General features: G+C 39.2%; 1 protein-coding gene across 1 annotated transcript in view; it reads right to left on the bottom strand.

The window, feature by feature from the left end:
* Window positions 1–22,784, bottom strand: part of LOC135215102 (ubiquitin-conjugating enzyme E2 W-like) — a 405,544-nt gene extending 382,760 nt beyond the window's left edge. The window contains exon 1 of the mRNA XM_064249568.1: window positions 22,612–22,784. Within this exon, the coding sequence (XP_064105638.1) occupies window positions 22,612–22,629 (18 nt within the window). The 5' untranslated portion in view covers window positions 22,630–22,784. The remainder of the gene's footprint in view (window positions 1–22,611) is intronic.
* Between the last annotated feature and the right edge of the window lie 682 nt (window positions 22,785–23,466).

Raw genomic sequence — 23,466 nt, 5'->3', positions numbered from 1 at the left:
AGAGAGAGAGAGAGAGAGAGAGAGAGAGAGAGAGAGAGAGAGAGAGAGAGAGAGAGAGAGAGTGTAAAAAGGTGAGAACCACCGCGCTGCATTCATATCGCAAATGGCGTGAGTGCCACCTTAATCAAGGCACTCACTATGATCAAAATGAAACTTCCCCTCCCCAACCCCCCTTTCCAAGACCTCATGGATTATTCATCACCACGATGGAAGGAGGGCCACGAGGGGAGAGAATCCCACACGCCTCAACGCCCGGGGTCATGAATCAGAAGGGACACCCACTGGGTCCTCAGGAGAAGATACAGTCACCCACTGGGAGAACGAGATAAGCTACCTACAGGAAGTTGGGATAGTTGAGTTGAATATAGAATTTAGGCCAAAGGCCAAGGACTATGAGGTCATTCAGTGCTGAAATGGAAATTGAAAGCAAAAGTTTGAAAGGCGTAATAGGAGGAAAACCTCGCAGTTGCACTATGAATCAAGTGTTAGGAGAGGGTGGAAAAGTAAGATGAAGAAAGAGAATATGAAAGGAGGTACAGTAAAAGGGACGAAAGTGGTTGCAGCTAGAGGCCGAAGGCACGCTGTAAATAACCTTAAGTAATGCCTACATTGCAGAGTGTGAGGTGCACTGATGGCACTAACCCCCTATAGGGTATGGTTCCAGACCATAGGGACTTCCAGACTTATGCCAATTGCAAGACCGCATGAAAGAGGAGGGGAGAGCATCGATCTAACCTGCATTGTGAAAGAAAAACATGATCCATATCTGCATATCCATGACATTTTTCCATCTTCCAAGATTACAAGTATTACTGATTCACCTTTACAACCTGCAAATTCAAATCTAATTACACTCAAGTCTTCCCCAGCAAGGGATATATCAATCAAATTATCCCCATCGCATCTCTCATTCTTGACCCCGTAAACATTCAGTTCTTCTTATTCTGATGTTAATACTGACCCATCCCTCCTTCTGACAGGTATCTGACTTCATTTCTTCACCTGAATATCCCAATAATAATTCTATGGGCTGCACTTACACCAACGAACCTCCCTGAATACATGGCTTTGTATTCCTTTATACTACACGATTTGCATTTACACATTCAACACTGCTTCCTTCATCTACTCCCTAAAATCTGCATACGATATGTTTCAAGAAGGAATTGAAGAACACGTCAACATTTTAAGCATTCAAGTGCAGATGATGAAGTTAAAAAAATATTAAGAAGAGAAAAAAGGATAACTTCACAAACATGCTGCTTATAACTGTAATATATATATATATATATATATATCTATATATATATATATATATATATATATACTATACATATATATATATATACTATATATATATATATAACATATATATATATATTTATATATATATATATATATATATATATATATATATATCAATATATAATATATATATACATATATATATATATATATATATAATATATATATATAGATAGATATATATATAGATATATATATATCATATATATATATATATATATTCTATTATCATATGATAATATATATATATATATATATATATATATATATATATATATATATATATATATAAGCAGGAACAGGGATAGCACAAAGACGTGGTAATATTCCAGACATTCTTATTTCTTTAAATTAACAAGGGCACAGCCGAGCTTTCGGGAATACATTGTTTTTCCCATCATCAGGGTCACTTATCTATAAAATGATACAAAAAAAGAAACATTAAGAACTGTACTGATTAAGTATATCTAAAAACATTACAATACTTTAAAATACATAACACAGTAAAAAAGGAACATAAAAACTAAGTTAACTGCAAACCATAAAAGAGCAATGACAAGTTAAAAGAGATTACGTAAAATGCAGAAATATACTGAGAGCGAAAAATAAATACATGAATATTCAGAGTAAAAAAAAATAATAATAATGATACTTTAGTACAAAATATTGGAAAACCTACTGTTCATGGTCGTAGTCAAATGACAACTGGGAGAGTTAGAAAACTGCGAATGAAATGAGCAGAAGTGGTGTGGGTAAAGAGAGAGCGAGAGAGAGAAGGAGGGAGAAAAAAAAAAAAAAAACAAACAAACAAACAAACAAGCAAATTATGCAATGAACAAAGGAACAGAGGTGGTTTGGTTATTGAGTGTTGGAGATTGTTGTTTAATATGGAGGACTCTAAAAAGGGAAGTGAATGGCTGTTTTTTGTTTGTCCAAGTATTTCAAAAATCGCTGTACTGTATGTGATGGTGACAGGATATGGCATGAAGTCTAATTGCACTATTTTCTTTTTTTGCTTAAAGGTAAGCCTGTACGATAGCTGACACCCCTATGAGAGTCGATGCGCACCTTAAGTAGGCGTTTAGAACATCCCACATAAGTCCCAAAATTACATTTTGGGCAATTAAACTTATAAACAGTGCAGGTACGCATCAACTCCGGGAGGGTGTCTTTAAAGTGAAACAGTCTTCCAATTGTTAGCGGGTTATTAAAAATAAATCTGAAACTCAGCATAAGGGTATAGATGGCTCAAGAATGAATAATAATTTACGTTTGAGTGGGCCAGAATTATTGGTGAATGGTAGTGGAACATACACTATCTTTTGGGAACGGTGCAGACTACAGTTTTTGGCTTAAAAATATTGTCTAAAAATTCTTTAAGGATTTTATTGAACATGTTCAGGGGATAGCAATTGTTCTTAAAATAAGTTTCTAAAAACCTAACTTCCAGGTGAAAGTTATTCCAGTTGGAGCAAAGGGAAAAGGCTCGATGAATGAGTGTTTTACATGAATTAACCTTGAAAGCAAGGGGACAGTGACTAAAAAAGTTTAACCCAAGGCCGGTAAAGGTTTTCTTTCTGAAAATAACCAGTCATAAAATATCCTTCAGAGCGAGAGACCAAAATATCTAAAAAGGAAATACGACCATTACATTCTTTTTCCATGGTAAAAGTAATATTGGAATGAAAAGAGTTTACAAAATCTAAAAACAATTGGCATGACTTTCCTCGGTGAAAAGTAAAAACGTATCATCTACATATCGTCTATAAAATCTGGGTTTAAAATATCTGGGCACTGATTAAAGAACTGTTCTCTAAATGACTCATAAAAATATTAGCGAAAGAAGGTCCTAAAGGGGAGCCCATGGCCATGCCATCTATTTGCTTATAAACTTTCCCATTAAAAATAAAGTGAGTGTCAATGACTGAGAGTTCCAAGAGTTTTTTAAAATTATTTCTGGTTAAAACAGTGGTAAACAGTATTCGGGTAGGGAATAAGGTTTTTTCCTGATATAATATCAATGGTTTCAAAAACGGAACATTGGTAAATAGGGACTGGACATCGAAACTAACCATAAATGTATGTGGATTTTGCTCAAGAATGTCAGGGACAAAAGAAGAAGAATTTTGCAGTGTGAATACTGTTTACCACGGTTTTACCAGAAATAATTTTAAAAAACTCTTGGAACTCTCAGTCATTGACACTCACTTTATTTTTAATGGGAAAGTTTATAAGCAAATTTTAGATGGCATGGCCATGGGCTCCCCTTCCCAGGACCTTCTTTCGCTAATATTTTTATGAGTCATTTAGAGGAACAGTTCTTTAATCAGTGCCCAGATAATTTTAAACCCAGATTTTATAGACGATATGTAGATGATACGTTTTTACTTTTCACCGAGGAAAGTCATGCCCAATTGTTTTTAGATTTTGTAAACTCTTTTCATTCCAATATTAACTTTTACCATGGAAAAAGAATGTAATGGTCGTATTTCCTTTTTAGATATTTTGGTCTCTCGCTCTGAAGGATATTTTATGACTGGTATTTTCAGAAGAAAAACCTTTACCGGCCTTGGGTCTTAAACTTTTTTAGCACTGTCCCTTGCTTTCAAGGTTAATTCATGTAAACACTCATCATCGAGCCTTTTCCCTTTGCTCCAACTGGAATAACTTTCACCTGGAAGTTAGGTTTTTAGAAACTTATTTTTAAGAACAATTTGCTATCCCCTGAACATGTTCAATAAAACCTTAAAGAATTTTTAGACAATATTTTTAAGCCAAAAACTGTAGTCTGCACCGTTCCCAAAAAGATAGTGTATGTTCTCCACTACCATTCACCAATAATTCTGGCCCACTCAAACGTAATTATTATCATTCTTGAGCCATCTATACCCTTATGCTGAGTTCAGATTTATTTTAATAACCCGCTAACAATTGGAAGACTGTTTCACTTTAAAGACACCCTCCCGGAGTTGATGCGTACCTGCACTGTTTATAAGTTTAATTGCCCAAAATGTAATTTTGGGACTTATGTGGGATGTTCTAAACGCCTACTTAAGGTGCGCATCGACTCTCATAGGGGTGTCAGCTATCGTACAGGCTTACCTTTAAGCAAAAAAGAAACTAGTGCAATTAGACTTCATGCCATATCCTGTCACCATCACATACAGTACAGCGATTTTGAAATACTTGGACAAACAAAAAACAGCCATTCACTTCCCTTTTTAGAGTCCCTCCATATTAAACAACAATCTCCAACACTCAATAACCAAACCACCTCTGTTCCTTTGTTCATTGCATAATTTGCTTGTTTGTTTGTTTGTTTGTTTTTTTTCTCCCTCCTTCTCTCTCTCGCTCTCTCTTTTACCCACACCACTTCTGCTCATTTCATTCGCAGTTTTTCTAACTCTCCAGTTGTCATTTGACTACGACATGAACAGTAGGTTTTTTCCAATATTTTTGTACTAAAGTATCATTATTATTATTTTTTTTTACTCTGAATATTCATGTATTTATTTTTCGCTCTCAGTATATTTCTGCATTTTACGTAACTCTCTTAACTTGTCATTGCTCTTTATGGTTTGCAGTTAACTTAGTTTTTATGTTCCTTTTTTACTGTGTTATGTATTTTAAAGTATTGTAATGTTTTTAGATATACTTAATCAGTACAGTTCTTAATGTTTCTTTTTTTGTATCATTTTTATAGATAAGTGACCTGATGATGGGATAAAAAAACAATGTATCCCGAAAGCTCGCTGTGCCCTTGTTTAATTTTAAAAAAGAAATAATAATGTCCTGGAATATTACCACGTCTTCTGGCTATCCTGTTCCTGCTTAAATTAAAGTTTTCTAGAAACGACAACATACCCAGTTATATATATATATATATAACCATGCGAAGCATGTCAGGCAAAATAAACTAGCGATTAACATATACTAATAATAATAATAAGAATAATAATAATGATAATAATAATAATAAAAATAATAATAATAATAATAATAATTTCATAGCCATCTGCATGCACATAACACCTCCCAAAATCTACTTGATCCAACAATGGCTCAACCATGGCAGTGACCATGCCATTTCAATAAAATGGCCAGCTGTCATCCAATACAATATTGTTGGTTGTACATTCTTTGGAACTTAACAAGTAGATGAAAAAGTACAAGAATGCTTGCCATATGGCAATATTATTTAATAATAATAATAATAATAATAATAATAATAATAATAATAATAATAATAATAATAATAATAATAATAATAATAATAATAATAATAATAATAATAATAAGCAGCCCAGCTGGTGCCCTCTTATGCAGGTACCTCGAGATAAAGCACAAAACTGACCAACAAAAAATACATAATACAACACAGCTACAATACTTACAAGTAGTCTAAACGAGCAAACGTACCTTCATGAAACCCTGCAACATAAAAAAATATGCAATAAAGCCAAACAAATATCAAGCCAACTAGTACCACACACACATAATGAGATATTAAGAAAAGTGGGACATTTAATAGGGATATTAATATGGAGAACACCATAGGGGGCTTCAAGAGAAAGTATATTCTACAATTATTGCAGTAGTCACATAATGTCGTAATACTGTGCACGTGTGTGTGAGAGATTCTACTTACAGAAGGTGCAATACCTTTCCAGTTGTTCATTGCATATTGCATTAATTTACATATATAACATGAAACTGTAGAGTATTTTCATCTATACTGCCTACATTAGTTATTATCTCAGTGTCTACACTTTTCACTTATATTTCCAATTTCTCTAAATGATGTCTGAGCGTGAAATTTGGTCACTGTGTCTCTACAGAGGCATTTATCTTACATAGTGAATGCATAACAGATACCCTTAAGGACACTGAACTTTATTGTTTCATTGTTCAACATTATTTCAATATTAAAATGTAATTGCTGCTTTAATGGCTGTAAAGTCTGTGAAAATTACCACTATGCATTGTTGTTAAGGAAGCTTACCACTATTCACATACATATACATATACATATATATATATATATATATATATATATATATATATATATATATTATATATATATATATATATATATATATATATATATATATATATATATATATATATATATATATGTATAATATATATATATATATATATATATATATATATATATATATATAGTATATATATATATATATGAATAACTTGATCACAAAATATTATAAAATGTTATTGTTTATAATACAATTAAGTTTGTTCATACTTACCTGGCAGATATATATAGCTGTATTTCTGACGTCCGACAGAATTTTCAAAAATTCGCGGCACACTAGTGGGGCGGTCAGGTGGTAGTACCCATTCCCGCCGCTGGGAGCGGATATCAGGAACCATTCCCATTTTCTATCATATTTATTCATGGCCCTTGTCTCCTGAGGGGAGGAGGGTGGGCACTCTAAGTATATATATCTGCCAGGTAAGTATGAACAAACTTAATTGTATTATAAACAATAACATTTTGTTCATGAAACTTACCTGTCAGATATATATATAGCTGAATCACACCTTCGGATGGTGGGTAGAGACAGACTAGGATTTTTAAGGAAATTTAAATTAAAATAAAAGATTAACTTATTGGTTCCTTACCTGATAGCAAAGTAGACTATGTGATTACTGTCACCTAAAGCCTGCTTATGCTTTATCAGAGTTGCCAGCCAGGTTTTGTAGTGCTGGTGCTCTCTGGATGCTCTGTCAACGGGACGTGACCACAATGCGACAAGACCATCTAGGCAAACATATGGCAGTAACACAGCAACCGACCACCACTGACCAAACTAACTCAAAAAACCCCTGATATTAACATATGGAATGGGAGATTTTCACAGAAGATCTCACCATCAACCAAAAAAACACAATAAACTAACCTAACTAAGCTAAGGGATAGGGAGAGAGTACCTTCAGCCCCCAAAACTGTGTCTGCCGAAATGTAAGGTCCCAAAGAACTACAGTTCTCGTAAATCGTTCTCACATCCCGGAGGTAATGTGAGGCGAATACGGAATTGCTCCTCCAGAAGGTGCTATCAAGAATATCTCTGATAGACATGTTCCTTTGGAATGCAGAGAGGTAGCTACGGCTCTGACCTCGTGAGCTTTCACTTTAAAGTGGCTCATATCAGTCTTCTGGCAAGATGAATGAGCCTCTTTAATGACGTCCCTCAAGAAGAAAGCAACAACATTCTTCGACAACGGCAAATCTGGTCTCTTCACCGAGCACCAGAGAATACCTGAGGGACCTCTTATCTCTCTAGTCCTATTCACATAGAACTTGAGAGCCCTGACAGGGCACAGGGCTCTCTCTGGTTCTTGACCCACGAGACTCGATATTCCTTTGATTTCAAAGCTCTTTGGCCAAGGATTAGACGGGTTCTCGTTTCTTAGCCAAGAAAGAAGGGTTCAACGAGCAGACAGCGCTGTCTCCCTTGAAACCCACTAGGCTACTGAACGCTTGGATTTCACTAACTCTCTTCGCCGTCGCCAGAGAAGCTAGGAAAAGCGTTTTTTCTCGTTAAGTCCCTTAGAGAAGCTTCATGGAGAGGCTCAAAGGGACTTAGCATCAGATGTTTCAACACCACATCTAAATTCCATGAGGGCGGTCTTGCTTGTGGAATTTTGGTGGTTTCAAACGACCTTAAGAGATCGTGCAGATCCTTATTGTCGGAGAGGTCCATTCCTCTGTGGCGAAAAAAACGGCAGACAACATACTCCTATAACCCTTGATTGTAGGAACTGCCAATTTTTGCACATTTCTTAGATAGAGTAAGAAATCTGCTATCTGATTCACAGAGGTCGTGGAAGAGGAAATTCCTTCCTTCTTGCACCATGCCCTGAAGGAGGACCACTTAGACTGGTAGACAGCTCTTGAAGAGGCTCTTCGAGCATTAGCGATGCTCTCGCAGCTGCCTTTGAAAAGCCTCTCGCTCTGGCCAGCTTTTCGATAGTCTGAACACAGTCAGGGCCAGAGCGGAGAGGTTTTGGTGAAACCTTTTGAAGTGAGGCTGTCTGAGTAGATCTCTCCTCCAGGGCAACATTCTTGGGAAGTCACAAGGAACGTCATGACCTGTGTGAACCACTCTCTTGCTGGCCACATTGGGGCAATCAGAGTCAAACCTTCGTCCCTTCTGACGCTGCGAACTTTCTCATTACGTCCCCATGATCTTGAATGGGGGAAAGGCGTAAAGATCCAGGTCTGTCCAGTTCCAGAGCAACGCGTCCACTGCAATTGCCCCTGGGTCCAGAACCGGGGACCGCAATACAGAGGAAGCCTCTTCGTCCTTGATGTAGCGAACAGGTCTACTAGAGGACGTCCCCACAATTTCCATAACTGTTGACAGACTTCCTGGTGCAAGGTCCATTCTGTTGGTAGAATCTGATTTCGGCGGCTGAGAAGGTCCGCCCTGACATTCTGAACCCCTGCCACGAATCTTGTCAGGATCTTGATGCGCCTTGCGTCTGCCCATAGCAGAACTTCCTTCGCCAGGAGAAAAAGGGATCTGGAGCGAGTCCCTCCCTGATTCTTTAGATACGCAAGGGCTGTGGTACTGTCCGAGTTGACTTGAACAACCTTGCTTGACAGTCTTTTCTTCGAAGAACTGCAGCGACAGGAATATCGCTGCCAGTTCCTTTACATTGATGTGCCAGGCTACCTGTTCCCCTCTCCAGGAGCCTGACACTTCTTCCCCCCCTAGTGTTGCTCCCCAACCGGAAATGGAAGCGTCTGAGAACAACACTAGGTCGGGGCTCAGAAGATTTAAGGAGAGGCCCTCTCGTAACTTCTGAGGGTCGAGCCACCATCTTAAGTGTACTCTTACTTCGTTGGAGATCCTTAGGATCGCATTCAGGTTCCCCTTTCGACGTCCATTCTTCCGCAAGGAAGAATTGAAGAGGCCTGAGGTGCAGTCTTCCCAGCGAGACAAACTTTTCTAGCGAGGAAAATGGTGCCCAGCAGACTCATCCACTCCCTCACCGAAACAAGCTTCTCTCTCTAGGAAGGCTCGCGACTTTCTCTAACCCTAGTCGCTGACGTTCCTGGGATGGAAACGCCCGAAAAGCCACTGAATCCATCTGAATCCCCAAGATAACACGATGGACTGTGTCGGGGTCAGATGCGACTTTTCGGTGTTGACCAACAGACCCAGAGACTTTTGCTAGGGGCTAGCGTAAAACTGAAGGTCCTTCAGACACTTCTGCCTCGACGACGCTCTGATCAGCCAATGTTCGAGGTAGAGGGATATCCTGATTCCTGACGAAATGGAGCCACTTCGCTACAATTCCTCTATCATAAATGTGAAACGTCGGGGCCGTGCTGAGACCGAAAAAACAAAGGGCTCTGAGAATCCAAACCCTGTGTCCAAGATTCGAATTAGGTTTACTTTCCTTGAAAAGAGGGTGGGATGGGAGTGGAAAGTATGCGTCCTGCAGGTCTAGAGACACCATCGTCGCCAGGTCTCAATGCTCCCAGCACCGACTTGAGGCGTCCCTATTCTGAACTTTATCTACAAAAACAAAAAGTTTAGCTGCTCACATCCCAGGACCGGGCGCCAACCCTGACGACTTGCTTCGGCACTAGGAAAACCTCCTGTTGTAGAAGCCCGGTGACTCTAGGTCCAAGACTTGTTTCCACCGCTCTTTTTTTTCTTTCGACATCGGTCTAAGAGATCGAAAAGAACACTTTTCTTTCTCCCTGATAGGATGGAGAGAGGTCTCGGGAGTTGAAGTCAAAGGAGGAGGATGTAGAAAGGGGATCTTTGTACCCCCGCTCTACTATCTTGAGGGTCAAGGATCCGCCCTCTCTGCCCTCCAAGCTCGCCCAAAGAATTCCGTCTGGCCCCGACTGGTGCTGAGGACGAGATCTTCATTTGCTGTTTTTAGGTTTGAATGAAGCTCTTCCTCTCGAAAACCTCTCCTCGAGGAGTGCTCTCGAGGGGGGTGCCCGCGAAAGGGTTTGACTTTCTTCGGGGGTTTGCTGAATGTTGAAGTTGGAAGGAACGCTGGACGTCTTGAAGACTGAACCAGAGGTCCTGGGTCGCTTTTTTCTTTGCAAACTCTGTGCAAGATCCTTTACCATATTAGCCTGGGGGAAAGAGATGGTCCGAAAGAGGCGCAAGAGCAATTCCGCTTTCTGAGCGGGAGATACGACTTGCAGTAAAAAATTGCACAGCAGTGCTCTTTTTCTTCAGGAAGGCAGTTCCAAAATTCGAAACTAGCTCCTCCGAACCATCCCTGACGGCCTTGTCATACAGACAACCGCTGAACAGCTCCCAGACTGAGGGATCAGGACTTCTAGACTGAAGGTCCAAAACTCCAGACACCAATCTAGGAAAATTAAAAACTTATTAAGGGTACGAAGAAGTCCCTTTTCAAGTGGTGGTCGTCTCAACCGGAGTCCAGGTCACCTTAGCAGCGCTAAGAGAGACCTCTCTGGGCGTCCACTAAACTGGAGAAAGTCACCCAAAGCGGAAGACGAAGGGACCTTTATTATTCCCACATCCTCCTTTGGGTCTCATACCAACTCCTCCTTTCCCGGCGAGTTTCTAGAGGGGTGGATGGGCGAAAAGTGGTCTTGCCCTGATCCTTCCTTCTGGACATAAAGTCTTGAAGTTTCTTAAACGCCTCTTGGTCGACAGCGATTTTTGTCTTTCATTTCGACGAATTCAGGGGTCTTTACGGTCTTGGAAGACGAAAGTTGAGAGGGGGAGAGTAGGGGCGGGTGTAGGCTGGAACTTGTCCCGAAGGCTGAACGTACAGCTAACAAGAACTTTGTAGTTCCGAGACAGCTGAGCTACCGGCTGTTTTCCTCCTACGGAAACTCCTGGACTACTAAGTTCCCTTCCTCCCTAAGAGGAACTGGAGAACGCCTATAGGAGAGGGAGTACGTCCGTAGTCTTTCAATCCTGAATAAAAAGGCTTCCGTTGGGTGGAAGTATCCGCTACAGGTAACGGAAGCGGGCCTTACGTTGATCTTTAGAGGTACGGACATCTGCGAAAGAGGAGCGTCCTTAGAAGCCCGTGAACTGTCTTAACAGAAGCTTCCCTACGAAAAGAAGCGCGAGCTTCCTGACGAGAGGCGCCAAAAGCGTCCTGCTTAGACAAGCGAGCGTCCTGCTTTGCAGTCTCAAAAGCGTCCTGCTTCGCTCGAAAAGCGTCCTGCTTCACACGGCGAGCGTCCTGCGGAGCGTCCTCAAAGGCGTCCTGTCTATAACTAGAAAGCGTCCTGCTTCGCGCGCCGAGCGTCCTGCCGAGCGTCCTTAAAGTGTCTTGAGAGAGCTCAAGCGTCCTGTCTAGAACGCCGAGCGTCCTGCCGAGCGTCTCAACCGCTACCTGCCGAGCGCAAAGCGTCCTGCTTCAAACGCCGAGCGTCCTGACGAGCGTCCTCTCCTGAGAGAGTAAAAGATCTGCTAGGAGAGCGAGAACGTAGACGATCCGGAGGCGGAGAGAGAGACGAGCGAGCTGAGAGAGAATGAGGCCGCTTCGTCCTCTTGACGGGCAGCCGAACGTCCTTCTTACGCTTAGGCTCGACTGCTGCTGGGCAAGTCCTCTGAGCCATCAGCGACGTAATCTGGTCCTGAAGGGACAACAAGGATATCCTTCGTAGGTGACGAAGGAGCAAAAGAAGGGGCAGGACTGAGACTGCGAGAAGGCGAGGGGCGAGGGGACGCCTCCTTCCTTCTAGCAGGTACAGCTATCTGCCTCTCAGGTGAACACGCCTGTTGCGTGGAAAACGAACGTCCTCATCGGTAGAGCCTGTTCCTCTCTCTGAGGAGGAAAGGCGTCATAAGTGTCCTCTGACGAAAGAGGAGACATAGGAGTGAGCGTCTCAAGCGAAAAGTCCTTTCAACGGGACGCGAGTCTCTCCGAGCGCTCCACCCCTTGCGCGGGAGGACGCTTCGGAGGAGACGAAAAGCAGTCCTTCAGGATACGCGCTCGTGCGCGCTCCATGGCAGCCTGGGATTTAGCAACAAGGCCTGCCCGAAGGGACGCCAGATCGGTGGGGAGCCCCGTAACCCTCTTGCGGCTTTCGACATACCCACTCCCTGAGTCCTGGGAGTCCGATAGAGGTCTAGGCCTAGAGGCATTATGGGGCCGATCTGACGCCCCCTCCACAACACTAGGGGCACTAACACACACTTTCACCGGGCCGGTTTTCTAGGGCCAATACTTTAGATTCGAGAGCAACGAATAGACTCTAGAATCAGAGAAAGGGTGTTACCTTCTCCAGACACAGCACTGGGGCCCGAAGGCAACACAGGATTAGGTTGGCAAAATCTACTGGTGTTAGAGGAGGAGAAATGTTACTATCCTTACCTTTAGTAGAGCTGCCCTTGGAGGAAGACCTCCTGACTCTATCGCGCTCCCAATTTACGCCGATATCTCATACATCCTCCATTTATCATCATCCAAATCCTTACATTCATTGCACCGATCATCAACCACACAAACATGCCCCCTGCAATCCATACAACTGTGTGAGGATCAACTGAAGGTTTAAGAAGCCCTCACCTTACATTCACTCCTACACACACTCTGAAACTTCCCGAACTTGATCCAGACATACTGTATCCAGAAAAGCCAATCCAAAATCAAAAACCAATCCACTATTACGCGTGCCAATCCAACAATCCGAAGTCGATACCAAAAGTCAATCCAGATAATATTAAGCGAGATAATGAAAAAATCCTAGACGGAGGTACTGTAAACAGATGTTGCAGCACCGGCGACAGAAAAAAAATATGAATAGAAAATGGGAATGGTTCCTGATATCCGCCTCCCAGCGGCGGGAATGGGTACTACCACCTGACCGCCCCACTACGTGTGCCGCGAATTTTGAAAATTCTGTCGGACGTCAGAAATACAGCTATATATATATCTGACAGGTAAGTTTCATGAAACAAATATATATATATATATATATATATATATATATATATATATATATATTATATATGATATATGAGAGAGATACATAAACTATCAGCCTTTGTAACCAGCATGTGTGCTCATAAGTGTATTTACACAGTATCACAACTTATGCCATAAAGATTTACGTTCTAGAGTAGTAAGGGATTATCAGACAACAAAATGGGAAAACTTAATGGAAAGACATAGCAAGGATCATGCTATCCCTCTCAACAAACTAGACTCACTAATTATTAGTATCATGGGTCAATTTAAATTCAAGCAAGTGGTGTTTAATGCTATTACTCTCCATTTAGATGAAGCTATCGGGAGTAAATCAAAACAAATCACCTACCTTGCAAATGAGAACAATTAACATTAAACTCTCCTACAACATGTGTACTTCAACACTTCAACTGTGCAAAGATAAGTCTTAAATATACAAATCTAAAATGACAAAATATCAAAGAATACTATACACAAAGGAAATACAATATACATGACACTCTTAAGGAATTGGTTTCAAAAACAGTTATCTGCTGAAAGGTCAGAAACTTAATAAATCTCTAATAAATGTTTTTTTATACATCTAGGGTGATTGTGCTGTTTGTATGTACATTCAAGTAAAGTTCTAAGACTAGTGCACACACCAACACTGCAAAACTGCAAATAAAATAAAATAAATAGCTATATGTTATTGATCTCTCCATTAAAATGGGTACTGGGCTGCTAATCACAAATGTGAATGCAAAATTGCAATATATAATGTAATTTTCTTCCAACAAGACTCCATTTATATAACACTTTTTGCACATTCTATTTATTTGCAATCAACATTACACCAAAGGTGAAATTTTCAAATGCAAATTCAATATAATCACTGTTGGTTTATAAACTCTTATCATAACACACCTCCACATTAGACTCTTCTTGTATGTTACAAGTTTCTGACACAGACATACATCCACATCACAACTTCAGTACAGCTTTAATTCCTTAATTCCTTCCCAGAATCTCAGATGAGTAAATTGCCAATGAACTACAGTAACAGAAGCATTATAAACAATATGCCTGGTTACTTCAGGAGAAGAGCTCACTTGCCACTCAAAAAGATCAGTACCACACCATCAAACTGGAGTAAGAAAAGGGCAAATGTATAGACATGTATTACGATCAACAGTGCTGCCAAGAACTTCTCATATTACAATACAGTGAATATAAATCAAGTTTAAACAAACTATTACAAAAGCTCCTTACCAAAGTACAAATGCAATTACTAAGATACAAAAGGCCAAATATTTCTAAAAATCCCTGTATAATTAAAAAGACATCACTACACAACCTGAAATGGAAGCCAACTAGCCATTTCAAATAGTCTAAAAAAATGTCCAGAAGACATTTTACCCACTAATATTTCGTAAGCACATAATTCAGCTATGGTTAATCTAGTGAACTAATGAACAAGTGACAAAGAATAAAAAATCTTAATCTTAAATTCAAACAATGATTTTATACCCAAAATCTTTATCTCATCAATGTCTTCTGTACCCATGCCTTTTGAGGCCACAATGGCCCAAAAACTTGCTCAGTCACAGCTGGTATGCCAAAATGAAACTAGAAAGAGTTGCACACAAACATGATCGTTTTAATAGGTATAACTGTGGTGTTATTACTATAACAGGAACTGCCTACAAATGAGATAAGAACTTTTGACAATGAACGTGAGGGTGAAAGAAAGTTATGCTATCTGGCCATAAGTGCAGTTTATTATAGTACCAGAAATTCAAATATATTCACTTTCTTGAGGATAATAAAGAATCTCTCAAGCGTAAAATATTTGAGCGCTTCATAGTACACTACTAGGTGGTGCAAGAAACAACCTCAAGTAGTAACAACCTTATATCTCTCACATACTGCTATTAATATAAGGCTTCATTCCACAGAGACACAGAAGTTAAAATCTCCCCAATCAAACCTATGGACTGAGAGATCATATCAAAGTTAAAATCTCCCCAATCAAACCTATGGACTTAAGAGATCATATACCTTTGTTAGCCTACTATCAGTAGTACAAGGACGAGCTCGCTCCACTTTCTTTACCCTAGCACTGGTAAGACAAAGAAGGAACAGTGAAGGAACCCCTTAAAAATGCAACTGACTTTATTACTGATACATGTACTATGTACTTGGGATCAACTCCAAAGTTTTGTGATGATCATCATCTAAAGGAAGATACGACTTGAAAGTGTTCACAAGCCATTCCAATGAGAACTTTCATAAGAACATTGCAATAGTTTAGGTTCAATGAAGTGGACAAGGAGGATGTTGCAGAGCTGCTGAGTCAGATGTTGCAGAGCTGCTGAGTCACAACATGCCACTGGCTAACAAAGTGCTGATGGCACTCAAGCAGAAGCACATAGTAGAATATGAGGAATCAGGAAAGAAGAAAAACTGAAAAGATGTTAGATATCAAAAGATTTTGGAGCTTCCTTGCAAGATTCTGGAACGCCTGTAGCTTTGTGGGAAGGTTTGATCATAAAACTTCAAATGAAAGGTACTACTACTGTACAACTTGTGCAGACCTATTTTTATAGAATAAGATGTTATAGAAGGTTTCATCATTATGTAAACCTCTTCCTACTCTAACCTATCTATGTCTTTCTCCAGTTCCTCCTTTACACATCCAGACTTTCCTTGTATTATGAGTCTCTCCTCATCCATCACCTCTATATCTCTTCTCATCCAAGGAGGGTACTTCCTCATCCCACTCTCCACTCAGTCAGTTACCCACTAACCACAGCAGGCCTTCCCATCTCATGTAGTCATAAAAGTTGATGGCTCTAAAAGACAAGGAAAAAGTACCACATTGCAATCACAGGGGAGGTGATAAAGAAAACTGAACATGGATTATAGTGATAACTGAAATTCTCATATATTTTCATATACTCCTACACACTTTTTTTGCAGATTTATATTTTGCTTGAATATTCTGTGAAATCTAGGATATTCCACCACATAGAGGACCAAGGAAATGTTAATATAATACAGTATAGTATTGGTTTACTATACTATAATACTTTTGATGCAGTAGCTGCTGTTCATCCTCAAAGGAGTTATTCTCATGGTTCCCCAGGGCTTCAAAAGACATTTATCTTGACATTGGCCAAAAATGCTACCCAGTCATACAGGTAAGATTCGTTATGCTGTAAATATAAATTCTAAAATCTTAATACTGTCATCAAGTCAAAGTATGTTGTCAGCATAACCAAGGAACTGGAATCAATAAGGCTTCAGTCAAGTGATGACACTTGCAGCTTGGTGGATCTGTTTGTTTCTTCAACGATATAACACTTGGAGGATCAAATAGCTAACCTGAAAACTCAGAGAGGAAGGGTAGCTATCCATGTGCATGAAAACAATAAGAAGAATTCAATGGGATGGGCACTGAAAAAGTAGATATCATGATATTTATGTGAGGTATCTCTATTGTAAGAGGAAATTGCAGACTTAACATCACAAATTTGCTGTTTTTTTTAATTGAAAAACATGTTTGATGAGAGTAGAAAGCTAGAGCTCAAACCTCATGAGCTCTGACTCTAATAAAAACAGTTTTCTTCCTGAAAAAATGCATATGCTCTTTCAATAACCAAAATCTTAGCCCTAATAAAATAGTGTTCTTGGACACCTGGATACAAAAAGAAAGGTGGATGAATGTTGATAGCTACTGACAGTGTAATCTAGTTGGACTTGCAACTAGGGGCACCTCTTCATGTCCTGTGCAAGCAAGTCCAAGCTGACACAATGGTGAGAACTAAATTGTACACGGCCAGTCCAAACACAGGGCTTTGTACTGACAGACAGAACACTTCACTGACAAAACAGAAGTTTACTTTACAGAGGAAAATTGTAAGGGCATCTGAAAACAGGCATCCTTCAGATTCACCAAAATCATGAAATCCCCCTATCTGATAAAATCTAATACGTATGATATTTCTCTCATAAAATCTAACATGAAACTATTTTTTTTATTCCAATTGAGACAAAACTTGGAAATAATACCGGCAAAAATCAGGACTTCTGGATGAATGAGGCAACATTCATGGGTTTCTACAATCATGAGTACATGGATTTTATAACAGGAACCTGACATGCACGAATTTCCTATCTGCACACATATGCACCAATCAATAAGGTTAGCATGAGTTCTTACTCCACAAACTTCTGTTGAAGAACAGGGCAAAAGTCTGATGGATGATTCCTCCAACAAGGCACAAGAAGACTTAAATTCCCAGCACCATCAGGAACCACCATGTCAACCCTACCTGCAGTTGACATTTCACCTGGAGGTAAGCAACCATTACCACCAACCTTCAAAGTGAAAAGGTGCTTACTCAAAGGTTCTAAAGAACCTCTTGAGAAAGGTTCTCTGACTTTTCCTTCTTCCTACTTGAGAAAGAAGGTTCTCTGACTTTTTCTTCTTCCTACTTGAGAAAGAAGGCACAAAAGAAGAAAAGGAGAAAAAGCTCAACAAGGACATGGAGGAGGAATAAGGAGAAAAAGCTCAACAAGGACACGGAGGAGGAATATGATACACTTCTTCAACTTAATCCATCCACAACTCTTTACTCTCTTCAACAACAGTAGAAGATGTGTTGAGGCAGGAAGCAGCTCTGGGTGATTATGGTCTACATTTGATACACCAGGGGTATATTCATAGCCAGGATGATCACTACATGAGACTAAACTGCCTCAAGTTTCTTAGCAGAAGCAACAGTGAAAGACGGATCATTCAAAATACTGAGGGACAGTCATGTCTATCTGTACTCCAGCAAAGCTGCATATGAAGCATCGCTAATCAAATACATGAGCTGTCTCACCTAAGGAGAGCTTGGCATGTGCATCTTGATTGGCACTGTTAGAGGATGCATGCTGGTCACCTACCCTCACGAGCCCAAAGCCCTCACAAGCCAGAGGAAAACAACCAGAAAGTATGTAGATAGAGGGAAAAAGGGCAGCCCAGGGAGAAGCCCAAAATATTCGGCAGTATTGAAGGCAGAGTAGTTTCCTTCAAAGAAACTGCTGAACATCTTTGGCTTTCCTCCATTGCTGCCAAACTTCTCTATGGCAGAGGAGACCAGCCAGCACACTCTTTGAAGGACCTACCAATGCAGAACAACAAAAACTAGTCAGTAGCAAGGCACCTGCTAAGTCCTTCATGTCTTTCATTGTTCGCTATTCTTGTTTACATCCATATTAAATCAAAGGTGAAAGAAGTTTCAACTTGATGGTCCATTACAGCACAGCAAGACATCTTAACTGACTGTAGCAGAAGTAAAAGTGCTAGATGATGGTACACAGGTGAGTGGGGATTCTCACCACTCACCCATCCACCCCCAATTAGCTATCTTGTTACCAAGTTTCAACAACCAAACCCAGCTAGCACCAAGGCATCATCCTATCTGAAATGAGATCATTTGTATTCCTGAAGGAAAAAGCACAGTTAGGAAAGTGGCTATGTGAATGCTATGCATTAGGTGTAGGATGAACTCAGTTCTGTGTACCAAATGTCACTGACAAAGCAATATATACTGTACTCAGAACAGACAAATAAATATAGAGAAAGAGATTTTCAATGGCCAAATTGTATGTGGTACAGAGTATGCTTGAGGAAGAGGAAGGTGGAACACCTTGATGTGGTATACAGCATGTCTTAGAAAAAGTTATATGTTTCTGTTACTTTAAGGGCATGCTGGACTGTGAAGCAGGTGTTGAGAGAGCAATATGAAATAGCAGTGCAGCCTGGACAAAGAGGAAAGATTTACTGGTCTACCTGCAAGGCTTATACTTCTCAGTTAAAAGAATAAAGACTTATGATGCATGTGCATGGCTTAAACGTCTAAGGTAATGTAAAAAATAACAGGAGATACTAAAAAGTACACAGGTGGACATGTAGTAATATAAGAACCAAATAAGAATGAGCCCACAGTAAACAAAGTAGGGTGGTCATAACTTATACCACATTTACCCTTACAGAGACAAGCTGACAAAATTACAAATGCTGATGATGATAACAGCTCCTGTAATTGAAGTCTGCCAAAAAATTTCAATAAGAACCAAATAAATGTGCTCTTGTGGTACCACCTTCATAAGGATAATCCTAGTTTGATCAGGCAATGTTGCAAATATAAATGAAAAATTATAAATAATGACTAGGTTGGGTAATGAGTAAAACTTAAGACTTCTGAGTTGCAAATTTGTGACAATTTTTAGGGAAAAAGTGCAACTTATACAAAAACTCTTTATTTCACGCTACACTGACAGAAGAGTATGGCAGCTATAGGCCCTTTCACACTATAAGTGGAACAATATATTTAGATGCACTGTGTTGGTGCATGTAACAGTTGACTAATACTTCATAAGTATCTCTTCACACTGTGTGCTTGCAGTGACCCAAGGTATGTTCACTAGCCTTGGGCATTTTTGCAATCATACATCATGACTGGCAATTACTATATGTTCAATTCATGCCTTCATACTATGCATTTTTCTCACTGCCTCTCAGTGTAGTTCAGTAGTAACCCTGCTATCACTGGGTGACTAACTTTCTTAACAAAATGTGTAAATGATATCTACAGTACTTATATTCCTGGTGGAGAACATGTTAGTTTTGTACAGAGCCATGACAAATGCACCTTCAATGTTCTAGTTATTCTGCGGGTGCACCTAATGGCATCAATGCAGTATCCTTTTTTTTATATTCCTTATATTAGCAAAATTATTAAGGCATAATAACCTTTTGTTCACTATCTATACATGTAATACTCACTCCACAATTTGTCAGAAAGTAAAAGTCAACTTTGTGTGACCATCAATGTATAAGCATGCATCAGCAAAAAAAAAGCTAATTGCAGCAACTGCCTACATTGGATGCAAATAAATAATTGGGTCCAAAAACTAATGCAAAATGTGAAAGAGGCCTAACATTTACCCTCATGTAACTTAGGACTCTCATGTGCTTACATCATCACTATCATACTGGCATAGCCCTACATGTGAATATGAAAGCCACCAGTAACGTCAGGTATACCTGCACTGGTCTGCCTGCACAGTAGACCTGTGCAGTTGTACCTTCCCAAATAACGAGTTTTTTTTTCTCTCTCTCAGTTCTCTGTAGCAGCCATGGCAGCAACAGATGATGCTCAGGCTGTAATTGGCTTGCCAAAGCAGTGATTGAAAAAACTAATTCAATACTCCCATGTGAATGTGTTATAAAGGACTTTCATAATGTAACTGAATATTTTATGAGAGAAGGGAGAGTTTCATGGCAAGATAACTCTGTTAAATAACTTGGCAATTGTTTGTTTTCATTCCAAAATTGACATATATAGGCTTAATACGTACTGTTTTTCTTTGTTTCATTAAAATGGTTAATACGTACAGATTTGTTTTCATTTTAAGATTGACCTTCGTATGATGTATTACAACAAAAACGAACATCCACAGTTAACTACTATTTTCCTCTTTTCATTATCATTATTGTGTTGATTAACCTAATTTCATTTCAGAACTGGCTTACATGGGATGTGAGCAATAAATAAACACACATAATCTAATATAGTTTTACAAGCTTTATAGCATGCGCTACGCTGCATTGGGACCCGGCAGTGTCCGTCATGTCTCCCTTACCCTCATGTACTATATGATGCATAATCATGAACAGACATAAAAAGGCCTATTCTTGCTTTACATTATTTTGCCATAATGAATATCTATTTTCATTTAGAAACTGACATACATATCTACCATGGTTTACAATAAAAAAATAAGCATACAAAAGCTTAATCTGTTCTGATAGCCTTTGGATTCTATTTGCCCAAGAGAGGTCTCATTCATATGGATTTCAATGAAATCTGAAAGACATTCAGGAATGATGCTGCCACTGTCAGCTTTCATTATACACAATTATTTTCCCTGTGAAAAAATGGCAAAACTATAATACATATGCATATATTATTCTGACATCCATATCAATCCAATACATCATTAATTTATGTATAAACCCTTTTAAATTCAATAAAGCTCAGCACTTTTGTTTCAAACTGGAACGTATTCTTTCTACTAGGAAGGGAAGCAAAAGAAGCCAAAAAAGTTGCCTCCCAACATTACAAAGCAAACCTGCACAAGCTGTTTAGCCAGAGGCATTTCAATTTGGATGAGCTAGGCTAAATGATCGAATGGCCTCCTGGTGACCATCTGGACAATAGCACAACCACCTTCCCAAAAAATAACTTTAACACTATCTGTATATAACCCAGAATAGACATCAGTCACGAGCCTCGACCATGGAAGCAACACCTCGAGACGTCAACTTTCCTCTCGAAGTAAGTGTTACAGTTATTTTTTGGGAAGGTGGTTGCGCTACCGTCCAGGTGGTCACCAGGAGGCCATTCGATCATTTACCCTATTTACTCAGGTCGCCTCCGAAGGTGGAAAAAACTGTGCAGGTCATTCATGTTAACATCCAGGTCTGCCAGCACAAATCGACTGTGCAGGCAGACCTACACAGGTATGACAGAATGTTAGTGGTAGCCTAGAACCTGCATAGGCTATATAATTCAAGCCAAAGGCTAAGTGCCGGGACCTAGGCTAAAATACCAAATGGCCAGCCTCTACCATAGCTTGACCAACTTCCCGAAAATGGGAAATTAAAGCCGTAATTTGTGACTTAGCTAGAAGAGAAAACTTACTTCGAGATTAAAGTAGAAATCTCAGGGTATTGCTTCGATGGATGCTGGCTCTTGACTAACGTCTATCCTGAGTTACGGGACGGGTTAAAGTACTTTTTCGGGAAGGTGATCGCACTACGGTAGAGAACGGCCATTCAGTATTTTATCCTATACGTAAGGTCACTCTGCGAAGAAAGCTAGAAAGCGCTCCAAGGTACACCTTCTAGCCTAGCATGTGCCACGACATGACCCTGAAGTGACAAACCGACAGACCTAGCTAGTCTCTTCTTGTCAGCTGGGAAGCCCCAAGCAATCTGCAAGTGCAAAACTCTTGATGGGTTTACTTACACCAAGATACTTCATAAAAAGCCTAGGACCTATCGCCTGAAATATATAAGGCTAAATGAAGTCCCCTTTTCCGGCAATATGCCTTCCTGACAATGCAATATACACATCTGTCCTACACCCATGGAGTGTCAGGGATCAAAATACTCTCGGAATTCCTAAATACTCATAAACATACTTCCACATAATATGATCATAAGACATCCGGCGAAAGAATCTCATTAAACAAACCTGCAAGGTCCTTTCGGAATATTTATCCCTTTATGACACAATTACTACTCACCTCTGATGTGTTTGTCATCCTTGGCACTAAGACACAATCAAAGACACTTGTCCGCCGCCGACACAAACACCGTGAAAATCATTAAAAAAGATAAAAGGTAAATAATCTATTGTACCTTCATGATACCATACAAGATTTTTCAGTAATCTTGTTTGTTTTGATTACACTGTTGTGTTTTGGGTGTCATTGCCGCATCGGTTACTCTTGTCATATAATGGAAGAAAATTTATTGCATAAACATAAAAGCATTAAATTACATACGTATTTTATTTATATTTTATATTGATTTTTGTAGAATATTAGATTTGCATGTATAATTGGGATTATAAATCGTATTATTTAACATTACAGTTTTTGCTAAAAATACAAAAATGCTTTTATATTTTACTTAATTTTTATACAATTATGAAATAATTATCAAATTATATTGATCTTATTATTAACATTTATTGGTTGCAATCGCATACGCTTTATTTCCGGATCATGTAGTGGCACAGTTTAGCTTTTTCTTAGATAAAAAAGTAAAATTTTAACTATAAATACGTAAATTAAATTACTTTAGAAATCATTAGACCTTTTTTTGTGATAAATTCTTGTTTGTAGCTGCATTAAACAAATTTTCACGATTACGAGAAAGCTAAATCTAAATTCCATCGTTTAGAATATGTTATAAAGGAATGCTGTTTCTTCACTCTTGTATGTGCTGTTGATTCGCATAATTGACTACTAGAATTTCGTTAGTAAACATGTTTTGGGTTCATTAAGGCTACCAACCTTGATTTAGTATGTAAAATGTTAATGACTTTATCTATTAAAATATCGACCTAATACCTTAATCCCAAATTAAAACCAAGA

This window comes from Macrobrachium nipponense, chromosome 19 (genome assembly GCF_015104395.2).
Source record: "Macrobrachium nipponense isolate FS-2020 chromosome 19, ASM1510439v2, whole genome shotgun sequence".
Lineage (NCBI taxonomy): Eukaryota > Metazoa > Arthropoda > Malacostraca > Decapoda > Palaemonidae > Macrobrachium > Macrobrachium nipponense.
Note: the sequence above shows the minus strand (reverse complement) of the source record. Positions and strands in the feature narration are given on the sequence as shown.